The sequence below is a fragment of the Rhineura floridana genome, chromosome 4, assembly GCF_030035675.1.
Source record: "Rhineura floridana isolate rRhiFlo1 chromosome 4, rRhiFlo1.hap2, whole genome shotgun sequence".
Lineage (NCBI taxonomy): Eukaryota > Metazoa > Chordata > Lepidosauria > Squamata > Rhineuridae > Rhineura > Rhineura floridana.
The window spans coordinates 196,085,504-196,113,164 of NC_084483.1; the positions used below are offsets into that span (position 1 = coordinate 196,085,504).

The 27,661-nt window shown below is 38.4% G+C and overlaps 1 protein-coding gene across 7 annotated transcripts in view; it reads left to right on the forward strand.

The window, feature by feature from the left end:
• Positions 1 to 27,661, forward strand: part of EML6 (EMAP like 6) — a 227,115-nt gene that overhangs the window by 155,543 nt on the left and 43,911 nt on the right. For all 7 annotated transcript variants that reach the window (XM_061625728.1, XM_061625730.1, XM_061625726.1 and 4 more), the window contains 6 exons: positions 1,578 to 1,730; positions 2,965 to 3,096; positions 4,345 to 4,433; positions 14,127 to 14,303; positions 14,413 to 14,614; positions 15,276 to 15,402. In XM_061625728.1, the coding sequence (XP_061481712.1) occupies positions 1,578 to 1,730; positions 2,965 to 3,096; positions 4,345 to 4,433; positions 14,127 to 14,303; positions 14,413 to 14,614; positions 15,276 to 15,402 (880 nt within the window). The remainder of the gene's footprint in view (positions 1 to 1,577; positions 1,731 to 2,964; positions 3,097 to 4,344; positions 4,434 to 14,126; positions 14,304 to 14,412; positions 14,615 to 15,275; positions 15,403 to 27,661) is intronic.

The following is a 27,661-nucleotide window of genomic DNA, read 5'->3' on the forward strand; positions in this document are numbered from 1 at the left end:
TCTGGAATGCAGAAGTAGACAAAAGTTCTATAGCAGCTTCTGATGTTTTATTTATTTATGTGTTATATAGATGAAGCAGAATACTTGCTGAGATAACTACCATTGGATCAAGTGAAATATCACAGTGGTGCTTTCCCTCAGTTTTACAGTGTAGTTCATACTGAGGTCTGGCTCCAGCACCTGGCATCCTAGGGCAACTAGTGAGCAGAGTTTGGAAGATTACTTTTAAAAAGTAATAAATTACAGTTACAGTTACATGGCCCCCCAAAAGTAGTAATTACCGTTACAATTACAATTGCTCTGAAAGTAACTGATTACTTTTACCCAAAAGTAATTGCTACAATTACATTTTAGTTACTTTTAAAAAAATTGCCTACAAGGTGCTGGCCTTGGCTGCTGCATATCTAAGTAGCCTAAAACAACATTAAAAATAAGCACACACACACAGAGGGTAGTAGAATAATTTTTTTTATCCATAAGATTAACAGAATGGCATAACAGAATCTCACATCCCCTCACCCCACCCCCAGCAATGATGATACCCCAACACACATTTTTTGTATATATATATATATATTGCCTCCAGCTCTTTTCTCCTTCCACTACTGTCAAATTTTAAACAATTGTTTTCTCCACCCTGTGTCACTCTCCACCTCCTCCCTTGTCGCCTCCTAAGCATGAAGGAAGAACAAAGTTGCACAGAAACCCAATTTGAAGCACATGATTTTTATTCACAAATCAGAGGAACAGAAGACTTCCCCTGCTCCCCCCCCGCCAAGTAATGCGTAAAAGTAATGCTGGAAACATTACAATTACTCCTCAAAAGTAATGAAGTTACTACTCGTTCTATTACCAGCAAAATGTAATGAAGTTACCCACTAGTTACTCAAAAAAGTAATAAATTACAAGTAATTCATTACTTGTAACTAGTTACTTCCAAGCTCTGCTAGTGAGGCCCCAGCACCCTGTCAGGGCCCACCAATAGTGACAGCTGCCCTTGCTGCCACCCCTCCCCATGCTAGTCAGCTGGATCTATGAGTAGGCATTGTGAATTCCCACAACACTCTGGTATGTTATGTGAGGCATCCAGGGATATGGTGTGAAGTTACAATAGTGGCTCCTGGATGTCCTTGGTGCTGATGCCAGGTAAGTCCAAGTGAGCCCACCAAGATAGGAGAGCACAGTTTGCCCAGGGTCCTCTCAAACCTGGAGGCAGCCCTACTAATACTTGTAGTAATCAGTTTTACAGCTTTTTACACATGCAGTTATTAGTAATGTAAAAAGCTACCTTATGCCGAGTCAGACCATTGGTCCATCTAGCTCAGTATTGTCTACACTAACTGGCAGTGGCTCTCCAGATAGAGAGTCTCTCCTAGCCCTACCTAGAGATGCCGGGGACAGAACCTGGGATCTTCTTCATGCAAAGCAGATGCTCCTCCACTGAGCTGCAGCTGTTTCCCCAAGATGCTGATTTATTCTAAGACACTGATTTGGAGGAATCTTTAACCTGCACTGCCTGCTGCTGTCCTTTGGCATCAAAGCTCTAAACAGAAACTCTCTGTGAACATCTTTTCCAGGTGGTCGATGCTGTGCCTTCTCCCCTGATGGGAAAGCCTTGGCTGTAGGGCTAAATGATGGAAGTTTTCTGGTAGTGAATGCTGATACTGTGGAAGATATGCTTTCCTTCCATCACAGAAAGGAAATGATCTCTGACATCAGATTTTCCCGAGGTGCTGAAGAAATAACCATTTTTATTTTTATTTTTTTTTTAAAAAAACACCTTTAAAATGAAATAGACTGAGCTTAGGCAATCCAATTTGTGTAAATATTTGGAAAAGCTTTTATTTCATTGTTCTGATGCATTTGTGAAGTTCCTCTTGAATCCTTCACATGTTATACTTTCATGATATTTACAAACTGAGCGAGCTTAAATTCCCATCTGTTATCATATGCTAATAGCACACTCATTCTGCAAGGGGATCCTTGGGTCACCAAAACTGCACCCTCCAGGTTTGAAAGAGAGGTATCATCTGGCTTGGTGGAACCCCATGTTTTGCAGTAGGGCAACAATCTTTTAAGGGGAAAACTCAAAAGGGGGAACCTCCCCCTTAAAAAAAAACAGCCCAAATGAGGCCTGACCGTGCTTAGTAGGCACAGAATGCTGACTGACTGTTGGGGGCAGGGAATAGAATGGAGTATCCTGGAAAAGAACATGGCTAGCTGGCTGGAACCCTGAACTGGAGCTCTCCATACTGCAATGTTTTGTTGCAAGTCCCACTTGTTACTCCAGGAGATGAACCACAATCCACATCTTTTTTCAGAGGCATCTCCAATAACTAATTCTTCCCCTGCAAACTCCGACACTCCCAGATGATTCCCAGATGTTTGTAGTGACAGATGACCTCCCAGTTCCTCACAACTGTTATTTTTCCTGACAATACACATGCACACACACACACATGCAATGTTGCAAGGAAACACGATGGCCACTGTCAACAGCAGGTGCATCTTGTAAGTGAGAGCCTCCAGGGCAATTGGTGAGGGGGTGCACATGTTGGCCCCACTCCACACTATTGTTGTTATGTGCCTTCAAGTTGATTTTGACTTATGGTGACCCTATGAATCAGCAACTTCCAGTAGCATCTGTTATAAACCACCCTGTTCAGATCTTGTAAGTTCAGGTCTGTAGCTTCCTTTATGGAATCAATCCATCTCTTGTTTGGTCTTCCTCTTTTTCTACTCCCTTAGGTTTTTCCCAGCATTATTGTCTTTTCTAGTGAATCAGCTCCACACTATACTACTCTTAATATGATCTTTCCTTTGCTTGCTCCTTTTCCATTATTTTATAACTCAGTGACTCTGTAGAAGTTTTACTCCATGCTTCTACAATAGAAAGAAAAAGAAAACCATAGCGAATGCCATGTTGTATTTATCTGTACTTACTTGAATATCTTCCTTCTGCAGATTCAGGAAAATACCTGGCAGTGGCTTCCCATGATAATTTTGTGGATATTTACAATGTGCTTACCAGCAAAAGAGTTGGCATCTGCAAAGGGGCATCCAGCTATATCACGCACATTGATTGGGATTCAAGAGGTAAAAAAAGAAGCCTTGGATATATATCCCCATCTGGTCTTCAGTTAAGGACTTTGTACGTTTTTTGGAATGCTACAAAACCCATGAATCTCATTTGTCCAGTGATGAAGCATAAATATTCAGGCAACCAAGGTGCAAAGGACCCTTAAAAAACAATTAACTTTGTAACCAAAAACAGTTAAGTGACACAATGTGTAAAAACTAAATAAATTCCGCAGTCTGGGAATATAGGAAGCTGCCTTATACTATAGCAGATCACTGGTCCATCTAGCTCAGTATTGCTGACACTGACTAGTGGCAGTTCTCCAGGCAAGAGTCTCTCCAAGCCCCACCTAAAGATGCCAGGGATTCATCACACTGAGACCTTCTCGATGCAAGGCAGATGCTCTGTCACTGAGCCACAGCCCTTACCCTAAATTCTTTATTACAATAAAATTATTATCATATATACAAACACTCGAGGAATAAACCCTTAATGGTCCAAATCCTCTGCAAAGGGCCATATTCAAGTATGTCCTATTCAGAACAGACCCAGTGAAATTAATGAGCTTAAGTCAGTCATGTCTGTTAACTTCAGTGGGTTAAAACTCTGAGTAAGACTAGCATTGAATACCACCCAGTATAATTCAGCATAAGCCAAAAGAGTTTTGAAACCAAGGCCTATTATAACATTTTAAAAAACCTAAACATAGCAAATCAATGAGCTCTTACTCTTGGATATAAAAACTGGATGTAGAAAATTTATTTTCTTTGCTCTGGTGGATATATGTTATATATACTGGGCACATTTCAGCCAGTGATGTCAATGGAAAAGTTTATGCAAAACTGCTGTCAGAATGTGAGTGGGTTTTTTTGTGACTTCACAGCAGGGCAGCCAATCAGCACTATGCATGTGTGACTTCTAATACAAACTTGTAGAGCAGTTCCTCCCCTCCCCGTCCCTCAGTTTTACTCTAAAGCAGAATGGAACATTTAAACGGAGTGCTGTGAGAGTGCTTTCTGGGCACCTCCACTGCTCCAAAATTATGTGTCTGTCCTCATACTTAGTGGAAGCCAGAGGTCATTCCACCCACCACCACCACCCCCTTGGTGAAGACTGCAGTTATCTTTGTAAGTACTCAAGCTTTTTGTTCTGTGTCAAAACTAACTGAAAGGGGAATTTACCCTTCTTTGTCATAACATCTCTTTAATGTAATAGTAAGGGAAACTGTTCAGCCTTGTCATAATAACCTTTTCTTTATGATCAAGGGAAGCTATTGCAAGTCAATTCTGGTGCTAAAGAACAATTCTTTTTTGAAGCTCCAAGAGGAAAGAGGCATATAATAAGACACACTGAGGTAGGAAATAAATAAATGGTTGAATATGTCACTAACTGAACTATTGTTGTTGTTGTTATTGTTATTTCCTTTCTCTCTAGTAGAATAAGGTACAGGCTACTGTACAGACTTCCCCATGTGCCTTTGCCAAAGCTATTTTATGTCAGCCTGGTCCCCTGGCTTGTCATATACTAGAGCAGTCTCCTCCAACCTGGTCCCCTCCAGTTCTTTTGGACTACAGCTCCCATCAGCTTCAGCCAGCGCTTGCTGGGGCTGATGAGAGTTGTGTCTGAAACATCTGAAGAGCACCAGGTGGGGAAAGGCTTCATTAGTAACTCCCTGGCACCAGCCCTGCATTGGAGGGGAGGACAGCACACTGACAATACCTCAATAGACTCCATGTTCTACCCCACACAGCAGTCAAATGTACATAAGTAACTCAGATGTTTGAAAAGGTGGGTTAAGGAGAGGGGAAAGGGCTTCTTTTTTAAAAAAAATATCATGCATGTAGCAGGTGAAAGTTGCAAATTTAGGACAATGTATAACGAGGGTGGGAAGTGGCACTGCTTGAAATGAGCTGTCACGCTTTCACTTTCTTCTGGAGCACTCTCCTCTTACTTCTCATTGTTCTCTTCTGTCTTGCTTTTCTGCTTTTGTGTTTGAAAATTGTAAAAAAATAACTACCCACATTTCTTCTTTTTTATTTTCAATGAATATTCTGTGTTTGTCACAGGAGGGGAGTTCACATTCAGGAAGGCTTGATTAATTTCTTTGTTCGAAATTGTGATGTGAACTGTCCTGATCTGCAGCACCTGGACCGAAGTAGGAAATGGAATGCAGCTATTCTCCAGATTTCATCCTTCTCCAAATTTTGCAGTGCAGTTCTCATGTCAAAAAACATTACCAAAATGTTATTTTAGGGGGGAAAATAAATTTTGAAATGTGTCTGTTGAAAGAAGATACTTTAGAATTTTTTTGAAAAAATGCCTATTTAAATTAGGTCTGGGGAGAAGCAGCAGTTCAACCAAAACAAGTGAGATTGATCCAGTAATGCAATGAGATTTTTTTTTTTGTGAAATGTCCCCTCCCACAATTGTGTTTCTCCAAATTATTTTGCTGATTCTTCAGCACATTTACTCGGGAGTAAGTCTGACTGCATACAGTAGGGCTTCTTTCTGAGAAGTTGTGCATAGGATTACACTTCCAGGCAACCTGTTAAATGAGCATTCAATTTGACTTGTTTGCACAAAGTTGGTGGGAAGATTAGATATCGGCTGGTTATTGAGTATTCATTTTATTTGTTTGTGGGGAGGTCATACAACATTGCATCTAGCTATAATTATCCCACACTTTTCAGTGCATTTTCATATCAGTTTCCTTATTGCAAAAAGTCCAAATTGGGGGGTTTGCTGTGCAAGAGCTCCCAATCAACTTTAATTGTGCAACCTGAATTTGAATTCCACTCAAAATAGTCTGGAACCATCCTATATCTCTGATTTGCATCACCACCACCACAAAAAGTACATTTTAAACTTTTGGTTCTGCTTTCAAATAAAGAATCTTTGGGTTTCTTGCAAAACATTCTTATTAAAAAGAAAAGCAATCCAAATGTAAGTCTAGTAGTTCAAGTTTAAAAACAGAGTTGCATGGAAGAGCACACTGTGATTTGACTTCCGGGAAGGGTTGCTTTGCCTGTGCTGCCTCTGAGACAAGCTCTTGTCTCAGAAGAAGCTTTTTCAGCTTTAAAATCAGTCACAACGCTCTTTTTGACTGGTAAAGATTTTCTCCCGGTCAGGGAGAAACGTAGAGATCAACCACAAAGCCTGTTTTTGTGGGGAGGACTGGATTTCATTTATTTATGAGAGAAGGTTCAAATTGCAATGCCGGACGGACTTTCATCAAGCTCTTGCTGATTACAGCGACACGTTTATCTTTTCTTTAAAGAAAAACGGACTTCAACAGGCAGATAAGCATCCTTTCTATTTTCTTTTTTTACTTGGTTTAAATTGGTGTAGCAAAAAAGAGATTTGTCAATGAATCAGCTGTGAAGAACTTCTAGGTGAGTTTATGGCTTTTCTCTTTCACTAACGAAATTAAGGAGGAAAGAAATCGAAAAAGCTTATCTTTGTTTTTATCGCAAAAAGCTGTCCTGGAGGTGCATTCTAAAGATACCAACGGAAGAGGGATTTCTATTTCGAGGAGGGGGAAACAAAAACTTTTTTTTTGGTCTATTTCATTTTGACGAATCTGCTTGTTCACGACGCCACTAATTGTTTTGATGTTGGGAACTAAGTTTGTTTTTGTATTCCTTTTTTTTTTTTTTAATAATTTTTATTCAAATTTTTCCAAAAACAAACAAAACAAAGTCAAAAAAACATAACAATACATCAACAAAAAATGAAAATAAAATAGTTGACTTCCGATTTGTCGCAGATCAGCTATAAGTATATAATATACATCAAACCTGTCCCTTAATGTATACATACAGAATCCCTTTTCTCCATAGGCTGTCTTAATTAATCGTCAAATCCCAGTATCATCATTTTACTTTGATCTTTCAACAAAAAGTCTAAGAGAGGCTTCCATTCCTTAAGAAATGTATCTGTCGATTTTTCTCTAAGTAAACATGTCAATTTATCCATTTCTACTAAGTCCATTAATTTCAATAGCCATTCTTCCATTGTTGGTGTTGATTCCATTTTCCATTTTTGAGCATATAATAATCTTGCTGCCGTAATCATATATAATATTATTCTTCCATATTTCTTTTCTATTTGTTTATCCATAAAACCCAATAAAAAAAATTCTGGTTTTGACTGAATATTTATCTTTAGAATTTTTTGCATCTTCCTACCTATCTGTGCCCAAAATGATTTTGCCTTTTTACATAACCACCACATATGATAAAATGATCCTTCTTGTTGTTTACATTTCCAACAAACATTAGAAACATTACTATACATTTTTGACAACTTTTCTGGAGTCATGTACCAACGGTACATCATTTTATAAAAATTTTCTTTAAGATTATAGCATAGTGTAAATTTCAAACCTTTTTTCCACATATTTTCCCATTGATCCATTTGTATGTTATGACCAAAATTTTTTGCCCACTTTACCATACACTCTTTTACTTGTTCTTCCTCCATATCCATTTTCAATAAGAGTTTATACATTTTCGCAATTATATTTTCATCATTTGTACACAATCCTATTTCAAAATCAGATTTACTTATTTCAAACCCATACATTTTCTTGTCCATTTTATATCTTTCTAACAATTGTAAATAGGCAAACCATTGAAAACTATATCCTTCCTTTGTCAGTTGTTCTCTCTCTTTCATTGTATATTCTCCATGTACATTTTCTAATAGTTCTTGATAAGTTAACCATTTCTCTTTTCCAGCCATTTCTCTTCTATAAAACGCTTCTTGACTTGAGACACATAATGGTATTTTCGAATAAAACCTTGGTTTATATCTATTCCATATTTTCAACAGAGGACGTCTTATAAAATGATTGTTAAAGTCTACATTTACTTTTACTTTGTCATACCATAGATATCCATGCCATCCCCACTTCAAATTATGGCCCTCCAAATCCAATAGTCTTTTATTCCTCAATAAGATCCATTCCTTTATCCAGACTAGAGAGCAGGCAGCAAAATAAAGTCTCAGATTTGGTAATCCCAGTCCTCCTCTTTCTTTGGCATCTTGCAGTAGTTTAAATTTAACTCTTGGTTTTTTTCCTTGCCATACAAATTTAGAGATATCTTTTTGCCATTGTTTAAAAGGTAAATCAGAGGATATTACAGGTATTGTTTGAAACAAAAACATCATTCTCGGTAATACATTCATTTTTATCACAGATATTCTACCCATTAATGACAATTGTAGTTTATCCCATGTTAGCAAGTCTTTCTTAATCTCTGTCCATAATTTTTCATAATTATTATGAAACAACTTTGAATTTTTATTTGTCATAATGATACCTAAATATTTCAACTTTTTCTCTATTGTAAAATCTGTCTTGTCCATTAACTCTTTCTGTTCCCTTAAAATTAAATTTTTCACCAACATCTTTGTTTTTTGATTGTTGATCTTAAATCCTGCTAACGGTCCAAATTCTTTTAATTTGTCCATCAATACATTAATTCCTTCCAAAGGATTTTCTAGTACAATTATCAAATCATCAGCAAATGCTCTCAATTTATATTCTTCTTTTTTTATCTTTAATCCCGAAATTCTTTTATCTTGCCTTATATCTCTAAGCAGCACTTCTAAGACCAGAATAAATAAAAGGGGAGATAAAGGACATCCCTGTCTTGTACCCTTTTGTATTTCACATGAATCCGTTAAATCTCCGTTAACAATTATCTGAGCCTTCTGAGATGTATAAATCGATCTAATCCATTTTATAAAATTGTCTCCAAAATCCATTTGCTCCAAAACCTGAAACATACATTTCCAATTCAAATTATCAAATGCTTTTTCAGCATCTAAAAAAATCGAAGCTGCTTGTTTATCATTTCGTTGTTCTAAATATTCCAAGACATTCAAGACATTCCTGACGTTGTCACGTAATTGTCTTTTAGGTAAAAACCCTGATTGATCTTCCTGAATAAATTGTTGCAATATTATTTTCAATCTTTCTGCCAAGATCATTGTAAAAATTTTATAGTCATTATTCAATAGAGATATTGGTCGATAATTTTTTGTTTTAGTTAAATCTTGCTCCTCTTTAGGTATTAATGTTATATTAGCATTTTTCCAACTATCCGGTATCTTTCCCTCTTGCAGAATAAAATTCATTGTAGACTGTAAAGGTAGTAAGAGTTCTTCCTCCAAACATTTATAATACATTGCAGATAACCCATCTGGTCCTGGTGCCTTTCCTAATTTAATTTTATTTATAGCTTCAGATATCTCTCTTGACGTAATAGGACCATTAATAGCTTGTCTCTGAAAGTCTGTAATTTTAGGCAAATTCTGTTTAGATATATACTCTTCTGTTTTTTCAGATGGAATTTCCTGACATTTGTACAATGTTGAATAATATTGATGAAAAATCTTTTTAATTTTTACATTATCTGTCAACGTCTCATCTCCTTCTTGTATCTTTAAAATGATATTTTTTTGATGTTCTTTTCTTAATTTATATGCTAACCATTTCCCAGGTTTATTTGCAAATTCAAAAGTCCTTTGTTTAGCAAAATTTAGTTTTCTTTCAATTTCTCTAACTGTCAGCATTGATACTTGCTTCTGTAACATTTTGATTTGATTTACAATAGAAACTTTAGTTGGATTCTTTTTCAATTCTTCCTCTTTTTGTTTTATTTCTTCCAAAATTAATTGCATTTTCTGTTGTTTCTTTTTTTTTAATTCAGAGTTACATTTAATAAGATATCCCCTCATAAATGCCTTACTTGTATCCCAAACGATATTTTCACTTGTTCCTTTATGTAAATTATGTTCAAAAAACTCTTTTAATTTCTTCTTACATTCTTGTACTACTTTGTCATTCTGTAATAAAGATTCATTTAGTCTCCATCTAAATCCAAGATTTTTCTTTTTTAAAGTTAATATCACAGGGTTATGATCCAAAAAAGTTTTTGGTAATATATCCATTTTAAAAGTGTCCTTCGCTAAAATTTTAGACATCCAAATCATATCAATCCTCGAGAATGTTTTGTGTCTTTCTGAAAAATAAGTAAATTCCTTTGCATTATCATTTATATATCTCCAGGTATCCACCAATTCTAAATGTTCCATCAGTTCAAAGCAAATCTTCGGTAATTTACCCTGTGTCTCTTTGATATTTTTTTCAGAAAGCCTATCAATTTTTGGTGAGATTACCCCATTCCAATCACCCATAACGCACCAATGGTCATATGAAAACTCTGACAATTTTTCCATAAGTCCTGTGTAAAACCTTGTTTTATCTTCATTGGGGGCATAGATACCCACTATCAAAATGTTTGTACCCTGTAGAGTAATTTCAACCCCCACAAATCTACCACTATCATCCAGTAATACCAATTTAGGAAGCAATTGTGGGTTAATGTAGAGAACAACTCCATTTTTTTTTTTTGGTCCAGCCGAAATAAATTCTTCACCCAAATTTTTACAAATCAAATATTTGGAATCTTTCTTCTTAATATGAGTTTCTTGTAAACAAATTATATCCAATTTTAATTTTTTCAAATAATGAAACACTTTCTTTCTCTTCTGCGCCGTATTGGCTCCATTTATATTCCAAGTTAGATATTTGTAATCCATCTTTAAGCGTGTATTTTAAAATGTGCCTGATGCTCCTTTTAATCCATCATCTTTCTTCCCTTCCTCTGCATATCTTTGTTGACTTTGTTCCCCAGGAATTATATCCATATCTTTGAGTTTATCTTCATCCATATCTTTTGAAGCTTTTCTCAAGAAATCCCTTGCTTTTTGAAGAGTATTCAATCTATATTTCTGTTGTCTGAATGTAAAGATCACTCCTTCTGGAACATCCCATCTAAATTGAATTTTGCGTTGCTTAAGTTTCTCTGTAAGGAAAGCATATTCTTTTCTCTTACGTAAAAGTCTAATAGGAATTTCTTTCATCACCAGTATTTCCTTACCATCAATTTTAAAGGTATTTTTAAAGTGTTGCTGTAATACCATATCTCTGGTCGTCTTCTTTATAAAATGAACAAGCACATCTCTTGGAATTTTATTCATTGTTGCATATCTGGAATTAATTCTATACACTTTGTCTATTTCAAATTCCATCCGATCTTCATTCAAATCCAGAAATTTTACTAGAGCATTAACAATTTTATCTCTGATGTCTTCACCTGTTTCCTCAGGAATTGCACGAAATCTCAAACAATGTTCTTTATTTCTCATTTCAGTCACAGCCATATAGTCCAAGTTTTTTTCTAATTCCAGATTTAATATATCTGTTCTATTCTCCAAGATTTGTACCTTTTCTTTAGTGTTTTTTGCATCCTCCTTTATTTGCCCAATTGTCCCTTTAATCTCATCCACTTGTGTTTTAATATAGTCTTTTATATCTGTCAATTCAGTTTTCATTTCCTGTTTTATATCATTAATCCGTTCCATTATTTTTTGAAACATATCTGGGGGTATAGCCCCTTCCTGTGGATCAGTAGAACCTCTTCGCTCCTGGGCCTTAGTTGCTTTTTTAGTTGTCATTTTCAAGAGAAGCCTTTAATTTCTGATATTAATCACTGTTCCAAAACCTAGAGGCAGTCTATTTCTTTTTTTTTTCCTCCACCAACAAAAGAGTTAATATTCCAGGCCTGTTATTGAAATCCAGCCAGCACAGCACAGTTCTTATCTACATCCAAGAATGCAAAACAATTCTGGTTCCCAACACCAAACAATTAGTAACATATACGAGCAGCAGATTCGTCCAAAAAGAAATAGTCCAAAGAGAAAAATAGTCCAAAATATAATAATTACCTCTCATCCGTTTTTAAACTTTAAAACTCCAAATTCAGGCCAGCTTTTTGTCGTAAAAAAAGTATATAAGTTGTTTACATTTTCTTTCTTCCTTAATTATATTTAAAAGAGAAAAAGTATGACTCACCCAGGTTTCTCAGTTGCTGATTCGTAAACAAATCCCTTTTATTGTAGTAATTTAAGCCGAATGATAAGATTTAGACAGAAGTAGGCTCGCTGGTTAAGAACGTTTTTTTTTTTAGAAGAAAAAAAGAACGCTTCGCTTTTTTCCAGTACAGCTTGCGTGGAAATCCTGACTTCGTCTTCAGCCGATCGGCATGCCTTCTTATCTCAGGGATTTCCTGATCAATTCCAGCCGCCGACAGCTCAACGAAGTCTTGTGGAAAATCTGATCGGTTCTCCTATACCTTGGAGAACATTTAAGCCAGTCCAAGATTCCTCTTGGCTGGCTTTTAACCTGAAAAAAGCTTCCTCTGAGGCAGAGCTCCCTCAGAGACAACCACCAGCCAGCACTCCTTCCGGGAAGTCCTGTTTTTGTATTCCTGAATACATAGAGATAAGGTAGGCTGTAATGTCTACTCTGATACAAGCAAGCCTGGAACATTAACCCAATTGTGGCTGAAATAATTTTTGTTTCTGTGGTTTTAAGAAAGACAACCAGGAAAGTGATTGAGACCATGGAAGAAATTATGTTTCAGAAAATAATGGCTGAGATTGAGATAACGAAACAAACCCTGAGACAGGGTAGACAGGAGATGAAAATTGAATTTAACAAAATGACGCAGGAGCTTAAAGAAACAATGGATTCTGTGAGAGAGGAGTTTGATGGGATAGGGAAGCTACAAGCCCTGGAGATTGGAACAAATGTGAAATTGGAAAAAGATTTGGAGTTTATGGATCTTAGAAATAAAGTTTACTGTTTGGAATTCAAAGTCTCTGAAGAAATTAATGAAGATTTTGGTGGTAAAGTTATCAATGTCTTGGATAATTTTCTGGACTGGAATGATATGATGGAGCTTGACATAGAAAAAATCAATGGAGTTGGCTACAGATATGTGACAGTGGAGAAACTCTTAAGAAATGAGCCAGTGCATTTTGTAAAAAAGAAGAACAGAGATATGACTTTGCAGCAATATTTCAGCAACATACTCAGAATTCTTGACTGGAATGATGTGATGGGGCTTGACATAGAAAAAAGTTATGGAATTAACTACAAATATGTGACAGAGCAGAGATGCACCCAGAGCAGAGATGTGACTTTACAACAATATTTCAACAACATATTCAGAATTGATGGCAAGGACATATTTGTGATGGGGGAAATTCCCATCAGACTCTTGTTATATGACTATGGCTATGACAGCAAGATCATCATGGGATACTGATAATGGATGAATGGATACTGAAACCACTGGATTTAACAGGACTATTGAAGATGGAAGATGGAATTAATATTGATAATGGAAGAATGGTTGTGGAAATTATTGGACTTGGCAGATTTGACGAGATGGATTAATTGATATGTTTGCTTGGACTATGGCTATGACAACAAGATTATTATGGGATACTGATAACGGAAGAATGGCTACTGAAATTACTGGACTTAACAGGATTATTGAAGATGGAAGATGGAATTAATATAGATAATGGAAGAATGGCTATTGAAATTATTGGGCCTAACAGATTTGAATTAGATGGATTAAGCGATTTGTTTATTTGGAGAAAAATTGAAAGATATATCTCTCAAGGAATTGAAACCTCTCTTTGACTTTTTGTGGAAAGAATAAAATAATGTTTATGAGATTTGATGATTAATTAAGATAACTACTGGAGGAAAGTGATTTTATAATATAATTTTAGAGATAGGATTGTTATATATTGTAGACCTATAACTGATCTGCGACAAATCGGAAGTTAACATTTTATTTTATTGTTTAATTGTTTTTGTTTTGCTTTGTTTCTTGTCTTTGAAAATTTGAATAAAAATTAATGATAAAAAAATCAAACAGTAAAACATTTTCAGGTTATAAGAAGTAGACCAATCTATACTATATTAAATCTCTTGTTATTTTTATATTTTTGGCAAGCCTGCTCCAATCACTGTTCTTTGAGGAGTTTTTAACTGGGCTGCATCTTTCGAATAAAATGAGTAGCTGGAGGAAACAATGCTCCCACTCTGTAAAAGTGTGTGTGATTGATAGCGATGTTTGAAGAAAACATTTTTGGTTTCAATTCTTTTTCTTTCCAGATTGAGAAGATTGAATGGGACACGTGGACATGCGTCCTTGGTCCTACCTGTGAAGGAATTTGGCCAATGCACAGTGATGTCACTGTTATCAATGCAGCTTCTCTTACCAAAGATAGCACACTCTTAGCTACAGGGGATGATTTTGGGTTTGTAAAGCTCTTCAAATATCCGGTAAAGGTAATGTACAATATTCCTCAGATTTTAAAACATTTTTCAAAAGCATGCTGGCAAACGGAGGAATCATGAGAAAGAAGAAAAGGAATTGTGTTTATTTCTTGCGATGCAGGGTCAGCATGCCAAGTTCAAGAAATATGTGGGACACAGTGCCCATGTCACCAATGTCCGGTGGTTACATAATGATTCTGTGCTGCTGACTGTGGGTGGAGCTGACACTGCTCTGATGATCTGGACTCGAGAATTTGTGGGCACCCAAGAAAGCAAGCTAGTTGACAGCGAGGAGTCAGATACCGATGCAGAAGAGGATGGAGGTAAAGGGTTATTTGTTCCGAACGTCATGAAATGCATCTATACAGGAGCAGAGAAGACCAAATATCATGGTGTTTTTATTCACTTAAAGAGCCATTCCATATATTAGAAAGAACACAGTAGTAACATTTAAACAGCCTTCCTAGGTGAGGAAGGGGGGGATCATATCTTTGAATGCTTCTCCATGTCCAAAAACGCTCAGTGTGTAGTAAACAAGCATATCAGGGTGAGGGATACACTTCACCTTTCTGCGTCTTGTGCTAGTTTACTACATAATAGGGAGAGGGTATTTTTTTCTACTTGGTGCAGCATTCAAAACCATGTTGGCCCACACCTGTCATCTAAAATGGTGTAGTCCAGAAATCTCCCAACTCATCCTGTGTAATGTGCAAATGGGCTGTAAGCAAGGGACAGGACAGGAAGAGGATGATCAGCTGGTGTTGAATTATTAATTTTGCTACTTAAGTTAATCAAAGATAATCTTTTAACCACTCACTTCCTATGCAGACATAATATTTACAATTTTTATACTGTCATAACATTGGCCACAAAATACCCTCTTTTTGAGATGATGCACTGAAGCACGCTTTATGCTTAACTAACCATATATACATTAATTTCTACCCTACAATACTGCAAACACCTATTTCATGTTCACCTAAGGTTATGACAGTGATGTTGCAAGAGAAAAAGCAATTGACTACACCACAAAGATCTATGCAGTGAGCATCCGAGAGATGGAGGGCACCAAGCCACATCAGCAGCTGAAGGAGGTCTCCGTGGAAGAAAGGTATGTCACAGGGAGGCACTCACTTTCCTTCTTCGCTGCAACTCACAGAAACATTGAATGCAAAATAATAGTTACTAGTATTATGTCCACATATCAAAAAGGCACAGGATTCTACACTTTGTTGCGTGCACACTCAAAAAGCCTATACTGAATAATCCATGTTACTCTACAAGCTGTTTCATTTCTTCTTTGCAATTAAATGCATGTATCAAGGTAGTGAGAATGTTGTATTGCAAACATTTAAAAAATGTTCATTTGCATATACTTTACATTTTACTGTGAGTGCTGAGCTTGTAATATGTTGCTGATATATTTTGCCTTTTTAATTCCAGAGCTGTCATTTCTCTTTTGGATTCCGCCAATCTACCAAATTTTAATTCTTCCCTTTCTATATATTGTGCTGAAATAACATATTGCAGATAACAACAAGCAGTATTATTAATCTTTAAGTAATAAAGTAATTTAAGTAAATAAAATTGCATTTGGGAATACTAGTATGTATTGATTTCAAACAAAAAAAAAAACTTCCCCTCAGTTCTTTATTGCATTTGGGGTGGTATTTTTAAACTTTTGAAGTTAGATCACATTGCAGATCTTTTTATCAAGTCTTGAGGTTTATGATTCTCCCTTACTATGGCTGCCAGAGTTTGGCCTGGAGACATTTCCTATTATTTTAATAGCGCAGGGAAATAAAGACATTATTCAGGAGGCATAGCTCCACTCCACCACTACTACTATGACTACTACTATAGTAGTAGTCATAGTAGTAGTAGCAGCAGCAGTAGTAATATTGCTGTCCTGGGCTCCCTTTGGGAGGAAAGGTGTGATATAAATGTATTAAATAAATATGTTGTTGTTGTTAAATTTATTACCTGCCCTTCACCAGAAGGCCCCAGGATAGGTCACAACATTATAAAACACAGTATCAAAATTTTTTTAAAAACAAATAACCACAGGCCAGTATCACCCAAGTTGCTCAGGCAGCATATGAGTCAGTTTTTTGTGTCATAAGGGTGTTAAGAATGTGGGTATCTATTGTCTAAATTTTGGTACGCAAATCCTTGAATGCAGAATCTTTGTAGCCAAAGACACAGATCCCTCAAATCTGGGTTAGCCAATGTGGTGCCCTCCAGATGTACCTGGACTCCAGCTCCCAAAATCCCTGAGGATTGGCCATGCTGGCTGAGGGTGATGGGAGCTGGAGGGCACTGTGTTGCCTACCCCTGCCCTAAATTAACATGCTTTTCTTCAGCTGTGTTTCCACAGTTTCTTCCAGTCTGTTCACAAGCCATATTTTCCCAGAACACATGACTTTAATATTAGTTTGGGGCCAATTAATATGTACATTTCTGAGAACATTTGCTCCTCATATGAAAGTTTCTATCGAACAATTTGTTTTTTAATTTATTTTTTTAAAAACACCTTATCCTGCCTTTCTGTCTTTGTGGAACTATTAAGGCAGCTAAAAGTCTTGAAAAAGAAAAAAAAAGAATATAATGTTTAAAAAATGAGGGGGAAATCAGTAAAAATAAATAAATAAATAACTGCCAAAAAAGAAAAAACGAAGACAGCAGCTCAACAGAACATCAAACCAAAATAACTAACATTTATCAGATAACTAGCAAAAACAAATAAGGAGTGTGAGCCTTCATTCGTTACCAGCGAGGCCAAATACACTCTGGCATCTGAAGGTGAGCAACCAGAAGCCAAACAAACCTTCCAAGACAGAGAGTTCTGCAGTCTTAGATGCCACAGCCATGAAGGCCTAACCTTTGTGTCTGCCATCAGAGATGAGATGGAGGCACTGAGACACAGAGCAGGTCTTTAGCTGGAGGCCTACCCATATGGGTAGGCTTATACTGGAGGAGGCAGTCAGGCCAGCATTAGAACCCAGCATACTTGGGCAACTGCCAGGGGTAACACATCCTCACAGGGCCTGCTGAGGCTGATGCCCTTGCCTGGGTCACTGCACACATTTCCCCTGGTGTTGCCTCCGACTCCCACCACCATGTGAGTCTCCTGGCAGTGTGGATGCTAGCTTCGGCAGCACTGCAACTGCCAGCCTCCCTTTCCCCTGGGCAGGCAGGCTTATCTGGCAGTGGTGCTGTAATCAGCTGCAACTGGGGGGGCCCTTGGCTCCCAGCTCATTCAAATGCCTCTGCTGTGTAAGCTCACCTGCCCAGAAGAGGTTGCTGGGGGGAGGGGGCAAATGGCAGTGAAAGTCTGCAGGATGAGTAATGGGGGGTGCAATAGTTCTGGAGAGGGGGTTGGCTCTATGGTGGAGGACCATCAGCAGCACTTAACCTTAGAGGCAGTTATTTAGATATTCTAGCCTCACAGCCCATTTAGTCTCACGTATGGAGGAATTTCAAGAGAAAGTTTTCACGTGATAGGAGCATCAGATAAATGTCATCCTCATGTGAAACTGCTGAGGTGCAGTCACTCTTTGAAAAACATGCTGTCTCAGAAATGCATGTGTAAATTGGTCCAGTCTCTTTGAAATCCATGCATTTCTAGCACATGAACTTTTAAAACGTTTGAGATCCATGGATCTCAATTTTCCAAGCTGAAGTTGTTCGTAGTGTACATCTTTTACCATAGTGCATCTTCCTTCCTTCCTTCCTTCCTTCCTTCCTTCCTTCCTTCCTTCCTTCCTTCATTCCTTCCTTCCTTTCAGCTTCTCTGAAAGTTTTTTTATTTTTAAGCTTAGGATATTACCTGATGCAAATGTAGTGCCTTAGTATTGCTAAAAAGGAAGCCTTTAAATTTTTATTTGAGCACAAGAAGAAGGCAAAATGATAGCAGGGTCTGTGGGAAGCAATTCTAGGCTCAGAAAACAACACACCAAAAGAGTAGATTTTACAGAATGTTTTGGGCACTGTCTTTTGTTCCAGTGCTGTTAAGCAGCTATAAACAGCTTTTTATTAAATAATCAGGGCTTAGAGTTGCTTTGCTTAGCTGGAACAGCACCAAGGAGCCAGAGTGTGCTCATGAATCTAGCTGGCAGTATTTCTCAAGACCACAAAAGACCTCCATGCTGAATTGCTATTAACATCTGTGATATATGCAGTGGTCACTGTTGTTCGTTGAATATAGGATGCATGCAGTTTATCCTTTTCTTCATTTTTGTACCTTCCTTCCCAACAAAAAGCAGCATTAATATCCTGTGGCCATGGAAGCTCTATCAGCTAGCTCAGGAGGCTCTCTGGCATAGCAGAGGCACCCTAAGAATGATAATGTGCTGCTGCTGTCTATGGACAACATGGAAACTGGTTCCATAGTTATGGCTTTTCTCCATCCAAAGTACACATTCTCATCTGGTGAAATATTAGTCAGACTGTTTCATCCCTCCCCAGATCACCTCCCCTTTCTGTATTCAGTATGAACCCCTTGACCTTATCTCCAAAGCCTTCCATAGGCTTGCCCCACCCTGTTTTTCAGCACTTGTCTCTTGTCTTGAGTTAACCCATCGCTGCCCGCTATCTTCAATCCTGCAAGTTCAAACACTCCCAGCCACTCCAAAGTACTTCTTGCTCCTTCATATGGTTCAGGCCTTTCTTCCTTGTTTCCCACAAGGCTTGTTCCTCCTTCCAAAGACACCTACAAAGTGCTGCGTCTTCCTTCAAATTCCTCCTAAATCACTTGTTGTATGATGACAACACAGGGCACCAATCCTTTAATCAAAGTCACTCAGGTATTTCCAAATGCTGAGGTCTGCTTGAAACTGCAAAAAATGAAGCCAAGCTTCAGTGCATACAAAAATCTGATTATCTTTTTACATTTATATTCCACCTTACTTCAAAGTACTCGGGTTGATATTCCTGATACCCCTTTCACAACACCTCTTATCCACACAACAATCCTGTGTGGGGTATATTCAGTTGATAGCATATGGGCCAGGGTTAATCAGTAAGGTTTATAGCTGAACCCAGATCTGCCTTCTCCAGATCCAGCTGTATACCCACTATGCCACACTGTCAAACATTTTGTTCTTGTTGTTATGTGCCTTCAAGTTGATTACGACTTACGGCGACCCTATGAATCAGTGACCTCCAAGAGCATCTGTCATGAACCACCCTGTTCAGATCTTGTAAGTTCAGGTCTGTGGCTTCCTTTATGGAATCGATCCATCTCTTGTTTGGCCTTCCTCTTTTTCTACTCCCTTCTGTTTTCCCCAGCATTATTGTCTTTTCTAGTGAATCATGTCTTCTCGTGATGTGTCCAAAGTAGGATAACCTCAGTTTCATCATTTTAGCTTCTAGTGACAGTTCTGGTTTAATTTGTTCTAACACCCAGTTATTTGTCTTTTTCGGTGTCCATGTATCCGCAAAGCTCTCCTCCAACACCACATTTCAAATGAGTTTATTTTTCTCTTACCCGCCTTTTTCACTGTCCAACTTGATTTAGGGCTGTACTAGAATTCCACCCAATTCAGATATGGTACTGAATTTTCTATTAATTTGCTTATTCTCCATAGCTGAGGATTGGATTTTAATGTAGCAAATTTCCGCGGATATCTTTGAAAACAGACTTTTAAAATAAATCTGCCTCTAAAACATCTATTGTAAGAATGATAATTTATCGGTGTTTCCTTTTAAAATATCAATACAGTAATACCTTAGTTAACAAAGTAGTTGTGTTCCTGGACATTACTTTTTTAACAAAAATTTTGGTACCAGAGGTAGGAATTCATTTTATCATTGGTGATCACTCGTGGCCGAGTAAGATTGTCTTCCAAGATAAGGTCTTTAACATTGGGTCCGTAAGTGACTGTGGAGGCCAATTCTGGATCCACACAGCCTCCCGCAGTGAGGACATAGGTTTCCAGATAGAAGATGGTCGTGATGAGGGTTTGTTTGATGTGCCTTCCTCTTAGCTTGTTTGTCCCATTTGCCCTGTATTTGTGCTTCTTTGAAGTCCACAGCACCTTTGATAATAGCCGCCCTCCATTTGGGACATTCATGGGCCAAGACTTCCCAGTTCTCGACCCACCCTCCCATTCCCCTCCTTCTTCTCATTTGAATTCTATTAGATCCTTTCCTTCACAGCCCTGGGATAAAGCAAGAGATCTCTTTAATGCAAAGCAAACTTACAGGCTTGTCAATTTCATCTTAAAGCAAAGGCATAGGCTTGAAAGTTTATCCATAGCAAAGCAAAGTTTGTCAGCTTCACCTTTTAAAAAGCCTTTGTTTAAAGGTGCTTCATTCCTGTAGGATTAGTTAACTGAGTTATTACAGTGTTTCCTTCAAAATAATGATATTTTTTTAAAAAAATATCAATAGTTCCTTTTGAAATATTGATATTGATCTTTTTTCTGAGCGAAAAAAGACAGATTGGTAAAAGCAGCGGTTAGTGGGCACAGAACAAATTTGAATCAATGCCAGCCTGTTAGGTCAACTGAATGCTTTTGAATCAGCACCAGCCAACGGATCCCATCCCTAGTGGGATTCAACTAAATTTTTCTGCTAGTGCAAGAATTAATTCTGGAGCAAGGGGAATCCCCCCTCCTCCCCCCCCCGCTTCCCCTGCACCATCCCCAAATCTGCTTTGGAGGATAGGGGGGAAACCCAAAACAGATTTTTTTGGGGGGGGAGGGAGGAAAATGGGGGGGAAACATTCCATTGTGCAAAGAGAATACTTAACACTGACAGAACTTAGCATTACATTGAATACAACCCAATATAAGGAACAACTTTGTACGGAGTTAAAAACAATAAACCAGATGCCACAAGATTCCTTGATGTTTTTGGTGCAAGAGAGGAACACAACTACCTATCTGGAATTTGTATGAAGTGATGCTTAATGACGCTTCTAGATCAGCATTAAGTTCAATAAACCACCCAGCTCTTGCTGACACCTGGATTGTTGGAGTTAATGGCCAGTTCACAGAGTCCTTGGACATGTCCTTGGGACACATTACTACCTTCTTTTCTTGTTTTTGTCAGTCCACACTTCGTTGTGCCCTTTGGGAAAGCAGCCATCTGAACACAATACAGTGGGCTCAAGCCCCAGTTGTGAGTACTGCTACACTCAGTTTCCATCACAGTTCCAAGATGGAACACTCTCTGACAATTGCTTCTTCTGTCTGGTTACAATGAAAACATCAGTTTTCACCCAGCTTTTTGCAAGACACATGCATTTTTCATAAACTGCATAGATTTAAGTAGATCTTTGAGAGGGACTTATGCCCCCCCTTAACATAATAATGTTCTGCTGAATATTCTTTAGCAAACATTTTTGTCATTAATTTGGGAACTTCAGGGTGTCTGCGAAATGTTCCTAGACGTGCCTATTCATGGTGTCTAGCTTTTTCATCCCTCAGTCGTCACGGGTATTTGCAGACATTCTCAGCTGCTTCTCCAGCACCAAAAGAAGTGCAAATTTTTAAAAAAACTATTTTAGTCACTTTTATGGAGAGAACAAGTTTTCCAGTCCTATCTGTAATTATAATTATAATTGTAATTATAAGAAGGTGCATTTCTCAGGGGCGAACATTTTCATGACATGTAGCCCTGGCTAAAATATACCACCTAAGGATCCAAACCCAGCCTTTACAATATTTGAAATAAAAAATTGGGCAAAGTAGTATGGCAACTCAAGTATTAGAAATATGTAAGTTTGCATTATTTAATAGTTGTCACTATAAAACACAATTAAAACTGACCTGGCCACACATCCACATGCCCACACCTATACCCTCATTCCCTCAGCACTAGTTTAATAACTTAATAGAGTTTTCTATACCATTTGTGGTTTGGCTACTCTGTGCTGCCTTCTGAAGGAGGGAGAGGCAATTTGTCACCTTCTTTAAAGAGATGAGTTTCCTCGAGCCAAGCAACTTCTTTCTTCCCCTGACTTGATGCATTCTTTCCCCTGGTGTCCTTTCTTAGGCTCTTATCCCAGAGTGCCACTGCGGTCTTGCTTTCCACACCTCTGCAGGCATCCGTCGTCTGTAGCTGCTCCCCTGCTCACTAGCCAGTACAAAGGTATCCATGCTATAAACCACAGCAGCTGCCCTCCAGGATTAGTGCCAGCGCCTGCAGCAGTCGGCCAGGCTAGCTGCCAAGAGCACCTTCCGTGAGGTTTTAAAATGCTGAGTTTCCAGAAACTGAAAAAGGAGTCTCTCTGTCTCCCTCCCTCCCTCCCTCCCTCCCTCCCTCACTCACTCACTCACTCACTCACTCACTCATTCCTTCTTAAAAAGGGCTATTCAGATGTCTCCAGCATTGTGGGTTGAAAGTTTTGGTGCATCTGATCCACTCTAGTTTTCCAGAACAGCAGGACCTGTGGCCGGTAGTGTAGTGTTTGTCACTCTCCCACTCCTTTTTTTTTTTTTTTGCTGCTGGGTTGAGAATGAGATCTTTGTCAATTCCTTCTCCCACAACTACACATATATACCTAGGAGCTAATAAGCACAACAGGGAGAGTGTTAGCTGCTGAGAAGAGTCTTCACAGTAGCCAGTTCACCTCCTTTCACTCTAATTGGCTCAGATCAGCAGAAAGGGCAAGGAAACATGCTAGAAGACTCTTCTCAGTGGCTAACACACTCCCCTTTCATACTGATTGTCTCATAGGATGCTGGAGACATTGGGACCCTGCTCCCAAAAATGTAAAGAGTGTAAGACCCTGGATGACTACACCCCTGCCTGTGGCTGAGCTGGTCCCTACTGGTCCATATAACTGGCAAGAGTCACAATGGTACCAGAAATGGGTGTGATGTTCATAGGGGTGGCTTCCAGTGGGTTTTAATGGTTCAGCAAACACTTTCTGGCAATCTTCCATTTTACTTAAGACTTTTTACCTTGCTTTTCCCATTAGTCATCTCAAAGCAGCTAATGATGTGAGATCTTTGCAACAGCATTCTAAAATATAATCTTAACAACAAATCTAAAAGATGTTACAAACCAAATATATCCAATAATACTAAATAAAATAAATGTAACAGATACACCCAACAGATTATTTCAATTAGTCATCAGTTCTTTAAATGCCAATTTAAATGTGGAGGGGGGTCTTAGAAAGTTGGCTAGATACTTACAGAAATTGACAGAGACGTCTCCCTGGGTAAGTCATTCTAGACTTGAGGAGCTACCACAGAAAAAGCCTTTCTGGGTCCTAGCATAAAGCATGTTTCATATATTGGCGGCATCCAGATAGGGCCTCTCTGTTTGATTGTAGAATATGAGAGAGGGGCTTAAACCCTCATAAGTCACACCCAGAATTTAGTCATAAGGACTAGACATGTGGTGCATTTAATATAAAATCTGCAAGATACCAGCCATCTCCATATTCAGTGTCATGTGGTTTGTGTACAGAGAGGCTGAACATGTTTCACCCTGCCAAAAGTTCGTATACTTATGAGAAATGGTTTCAGGGACTTAGGGGTTGCATCCAGTTATTCAGGCCTTCATAAACCACAGTTTATGAAGCCATGGAGAAGCACCATGGCCATGTGCTTCCCCCATCCCCCAGCTCCATCACCTTCAACCTAAAGATCCTGGCTTGCATTAAGCCAGAGTCCCCTTTATGTCTGAACAAGGGAACTCTGTGTTAATGTTGGTTAAGAAACCAGGAAGATAAGCCAGAGTCACAAGGAGGGATGAGCATGCTGTATGCAACGATGCCACTTGTCCATAGCTTTATAAACCACAGTTCATGAAGCTTTGGGCGATTATCCTAAAACAGACGGATTGTTTTCATCTTAAACATTTCAGGCTGGGCCATGTTTTCACATCAACAAAAACATGCAGCTAAGTTCTTTTTAGAAGCTGGTGGAGAATCCTTTTTAAAGAGCTGTTGTATCAACTGCTCAGAATCTCATTTCTGCATCCTTAAGGCTTTATATACCTGAGTTCTTCTTTGTCCAGGTGTTGTATGTTTCCTTCTAATTCAAGGCATCCTTCTACAGCAGAAAAGAGACATGAAATTTTTGTTGTAATATTTATTAAAAAAGCAGGTCTGGGCATAGAAATCCTGCAGTTATTTTAGTATGTGCATTTCATTGTTGTTGTTTGTTAGATTTATATCCTCCCCTTCCTCCCAGTAGGAGCCCAGGGCTGCAAACAAAAGCACTAAAAACACTCTAAAACATCTTAAAAACAGACTTTAAAATATATTACAACAAAACATCCTTAAAAACATATTAACATAAAACATCTTTTTAAAAAAGCTTTAAAACATCTTAAAAAGCAATTCCAACGCAGACTGGGATAAGGTCTTTACTTAAAAGGTTTGTTGAAAGAGGAAGGTCTTCAGGTCTTTAATGGACGTTTCTCTCTCTTCTCTTCTTTTTCTTCTCTCTCTTCTCATTTTGCCCATGTTTCCCTCCCCTGCACCTCCTTATTTTTTCTTTTCTCTTGCTCCTCTGATGGGCTCCCCACCCCTTGCTTTGTCTGCATAATTTAGGAGTGGGGGACCTATCAAAGGAGCCACAGGAACAGTCTTGTGGTGTGGGAGTCCTAAAAGAAGTGCTCCCACACCACGGAACAATTTGGTCAGTAGCGGGACTGTCCCAGACAATCCAGGACAATTGTAAGCCATACAGTCTTATTCTTAGGACAATGTGTAATGAATTGTATCTTGGATGCGAAAAAGATTTATGTGCTGAACCTGAATTGCTTTTGACTGAGCAGGCTAGATTGTTGATGATACTTCTGAGGTCTACAGTTGTTTCATGTTACTAATATGTGGGGCATTGCAAGGGCTTGCATTTTACCTTTTATTAATACCTGACTGGTATTCCTTGCATGAAGCATCTATCTGTTTTGAATTGCATGACTGGATGAACCAATAACCTCTGTAACAGGGGTTTCCAAACTGTGGTCCGTGGGCCACCAGTGGTCCCTGAGTGACAGCACCTCTGGGGCAAACCCATCATTTTCTCTCTAAAATTTGTAATTTCCTCTTGACAGCGTGAATTCATGAGAATTCCAGAAACAGAGATATGAAGGCCAGAACAAAACTGTAGAAATTTAGAGAAAAACTTTTTTCTGTTTTTTCCAAAATTTTCCAGATTTCCTCCCCCCAAATTGGGAAAGAAACCCAGGGGAAAATCATGGGTTTTGTTTGTTTGTTTCCAGGTTTTTTCCAGGCCTTCACATCTCTAGCCAGAAAAACACTCCCTGCATTTCTTCTTCTTGCTTGGTAGAATCATAAAGAGGTGTGTGCTATGATCTCTTAGCTCAGGTGAAAACATATTGAGGACTGCAGTGCTTTTAGCTTGCATCAGACTTCCTACTAAAATCTCTCACTTTGAGCTGTCACCAGGCTGTTCTTCTGTGCTGCTTTTTAGTTTAGCTGAAGCTTCTCTTGGATAAAAAGAAAGTATGTTGGTATGTACAATAGATGAATGCCAGTGAAGTATTTAGACATCCTAACTTTGAATATGGCATTGCTCAGGAAACTATCTGCAATTTGTATGCCAACATGCAGCAGAGTACATTAGAGATTATGAAAAGACAAGGTCCTCTCATCTTAAAAAAAATCTACTTATACAGAAGAGAGATGCTAATATATTCAGCTGATATACTGCAACACCCACACATAGCCAAGGGCTGGTCATATATTATTGATTTGATTTTCTTTTTGAAATTTGTAAAATGTTGCCAGCATAGCAATTTGGAAAAGAATTCTCTGCCAGTTATAAATTCCAAACTACCAGCCAGAAGAAATATCTTGCAGATCATACAAGATGTCAGCAAATTCAGGCAGGTAGTAAAATCTAGAGTTCATCTTTAGTAGTTTTTGCATGTGTGCCAGTGTGTGCGTTTACCTAAGTAGCAGGCTTTTACCCTGCATTGAGATCACTGAGACTTAAGACGTAGTAAAATAAGAGAAGCTACTTTATTTGTAGAAATACATAGTAGATAGGAAAGGCATACCTAGTTCTAACTAACTAAGTTGGAGGTGCAACACCCAGGTTTCAGAGTTGCCCTCATGGCTCAGGAGGAGAGAGCAGAGACAAAGGTGTCTCCTCTCTCTCAGACAGTCAAACAAGAGAGGAAGGGTAAAGGGCGGAAGGAGGGGGGCAGATAAGCTTCCCTAAGCATATCGGTCTGCAAAGGAAGGAATTCAGTCAGAGCATCACAGGTAAAGGTAGGCAAGCCTAGCCATCTGGAGGACCTTAACTCTATCTCCCTTCTGGAGCATAAACAAAAGAAGAAAACAGGAGTGGCTCTTGCCCCACTTCCAACAGTAGTTACCTCCAATCCCACATTCTTTTACCTCTTGAGTGCCTAAGGATCAAGATAGACCAAAATTTTGAAAGCAGCCACACTGTGTTCGTCAGCCATTTGTTGAAGAGAAGTAAATTCCAGCAATATGAATGCTGATTCCTTCATCAGTCTTTGAAAATACACAAGTGGTACACATTTGTTTATATGTTCACCCTTCACCTTATTTCTAAAACCTCACACATTTTTAAAAATACAAAACTACTCCTGGAGATTGGGAAAGTGGCAGTGAAGAGATGTGTTAGTAGCAATACAGCCACTAGCCAAACACCTTACACAGCCACCTTTTCCTCTCCAAACTAAACGGCAAACTTGTCAAGCCAATTCTTCAGAGCTAGTCACAATAGAGAAAAATGTGTGTGCATAGAGATTTTGAGGAAGGTACTTCCAAATGAGCTGTACTATCCTAAAACCATTGTGTGTCTCTTCAGTCTTAACTAAGCTCATTTGCATTGGTTTCGCCAGCACCTGGAGCATGACTATGTCTGAGTTCGAATGCAGTGCTAAATCATTGTTTCATGTTATGAGAATGAAACTTCACAAGCCTTAGGCTCCCCCATGTCCCCTTTCCTCAAGCATGGGCATGAGGAGATCAGAAGTTTCTGCTTCCATTCTGCTTTAGATTAACCACAGTTAAGTGTGTCATCCAAACCCTTGTTGTTGTTGTTATGTGCCTGCCAGTCGGCTATGACTTATGATGACCCTATGAATCAGCGACTTCCAAGAGCATCTATTATAAACCACCCAGATCTTGTAAGCTGAGGTCTGTGGCTTGCTTTATGGAATCAATCCATCTCTTGTTTGGCCTTCCCAGCATTATTGTCTTTTCTAATGAATCCTGTCTTCTCATTATGTGTCCAAAGTAGGATAACCTCAGTTTCATCATTTTAGCTTCTAGTGATAGTTCTGGTTTAATTTGTTCTAACACCCAATTATTTGACTTTTTCGCAGTCCATGGTATGCGCAATGTTCTCCTTCAACACCACATTTCAAATGAGTTGATTTTTCTCTTATTCGCTTTTTTCACT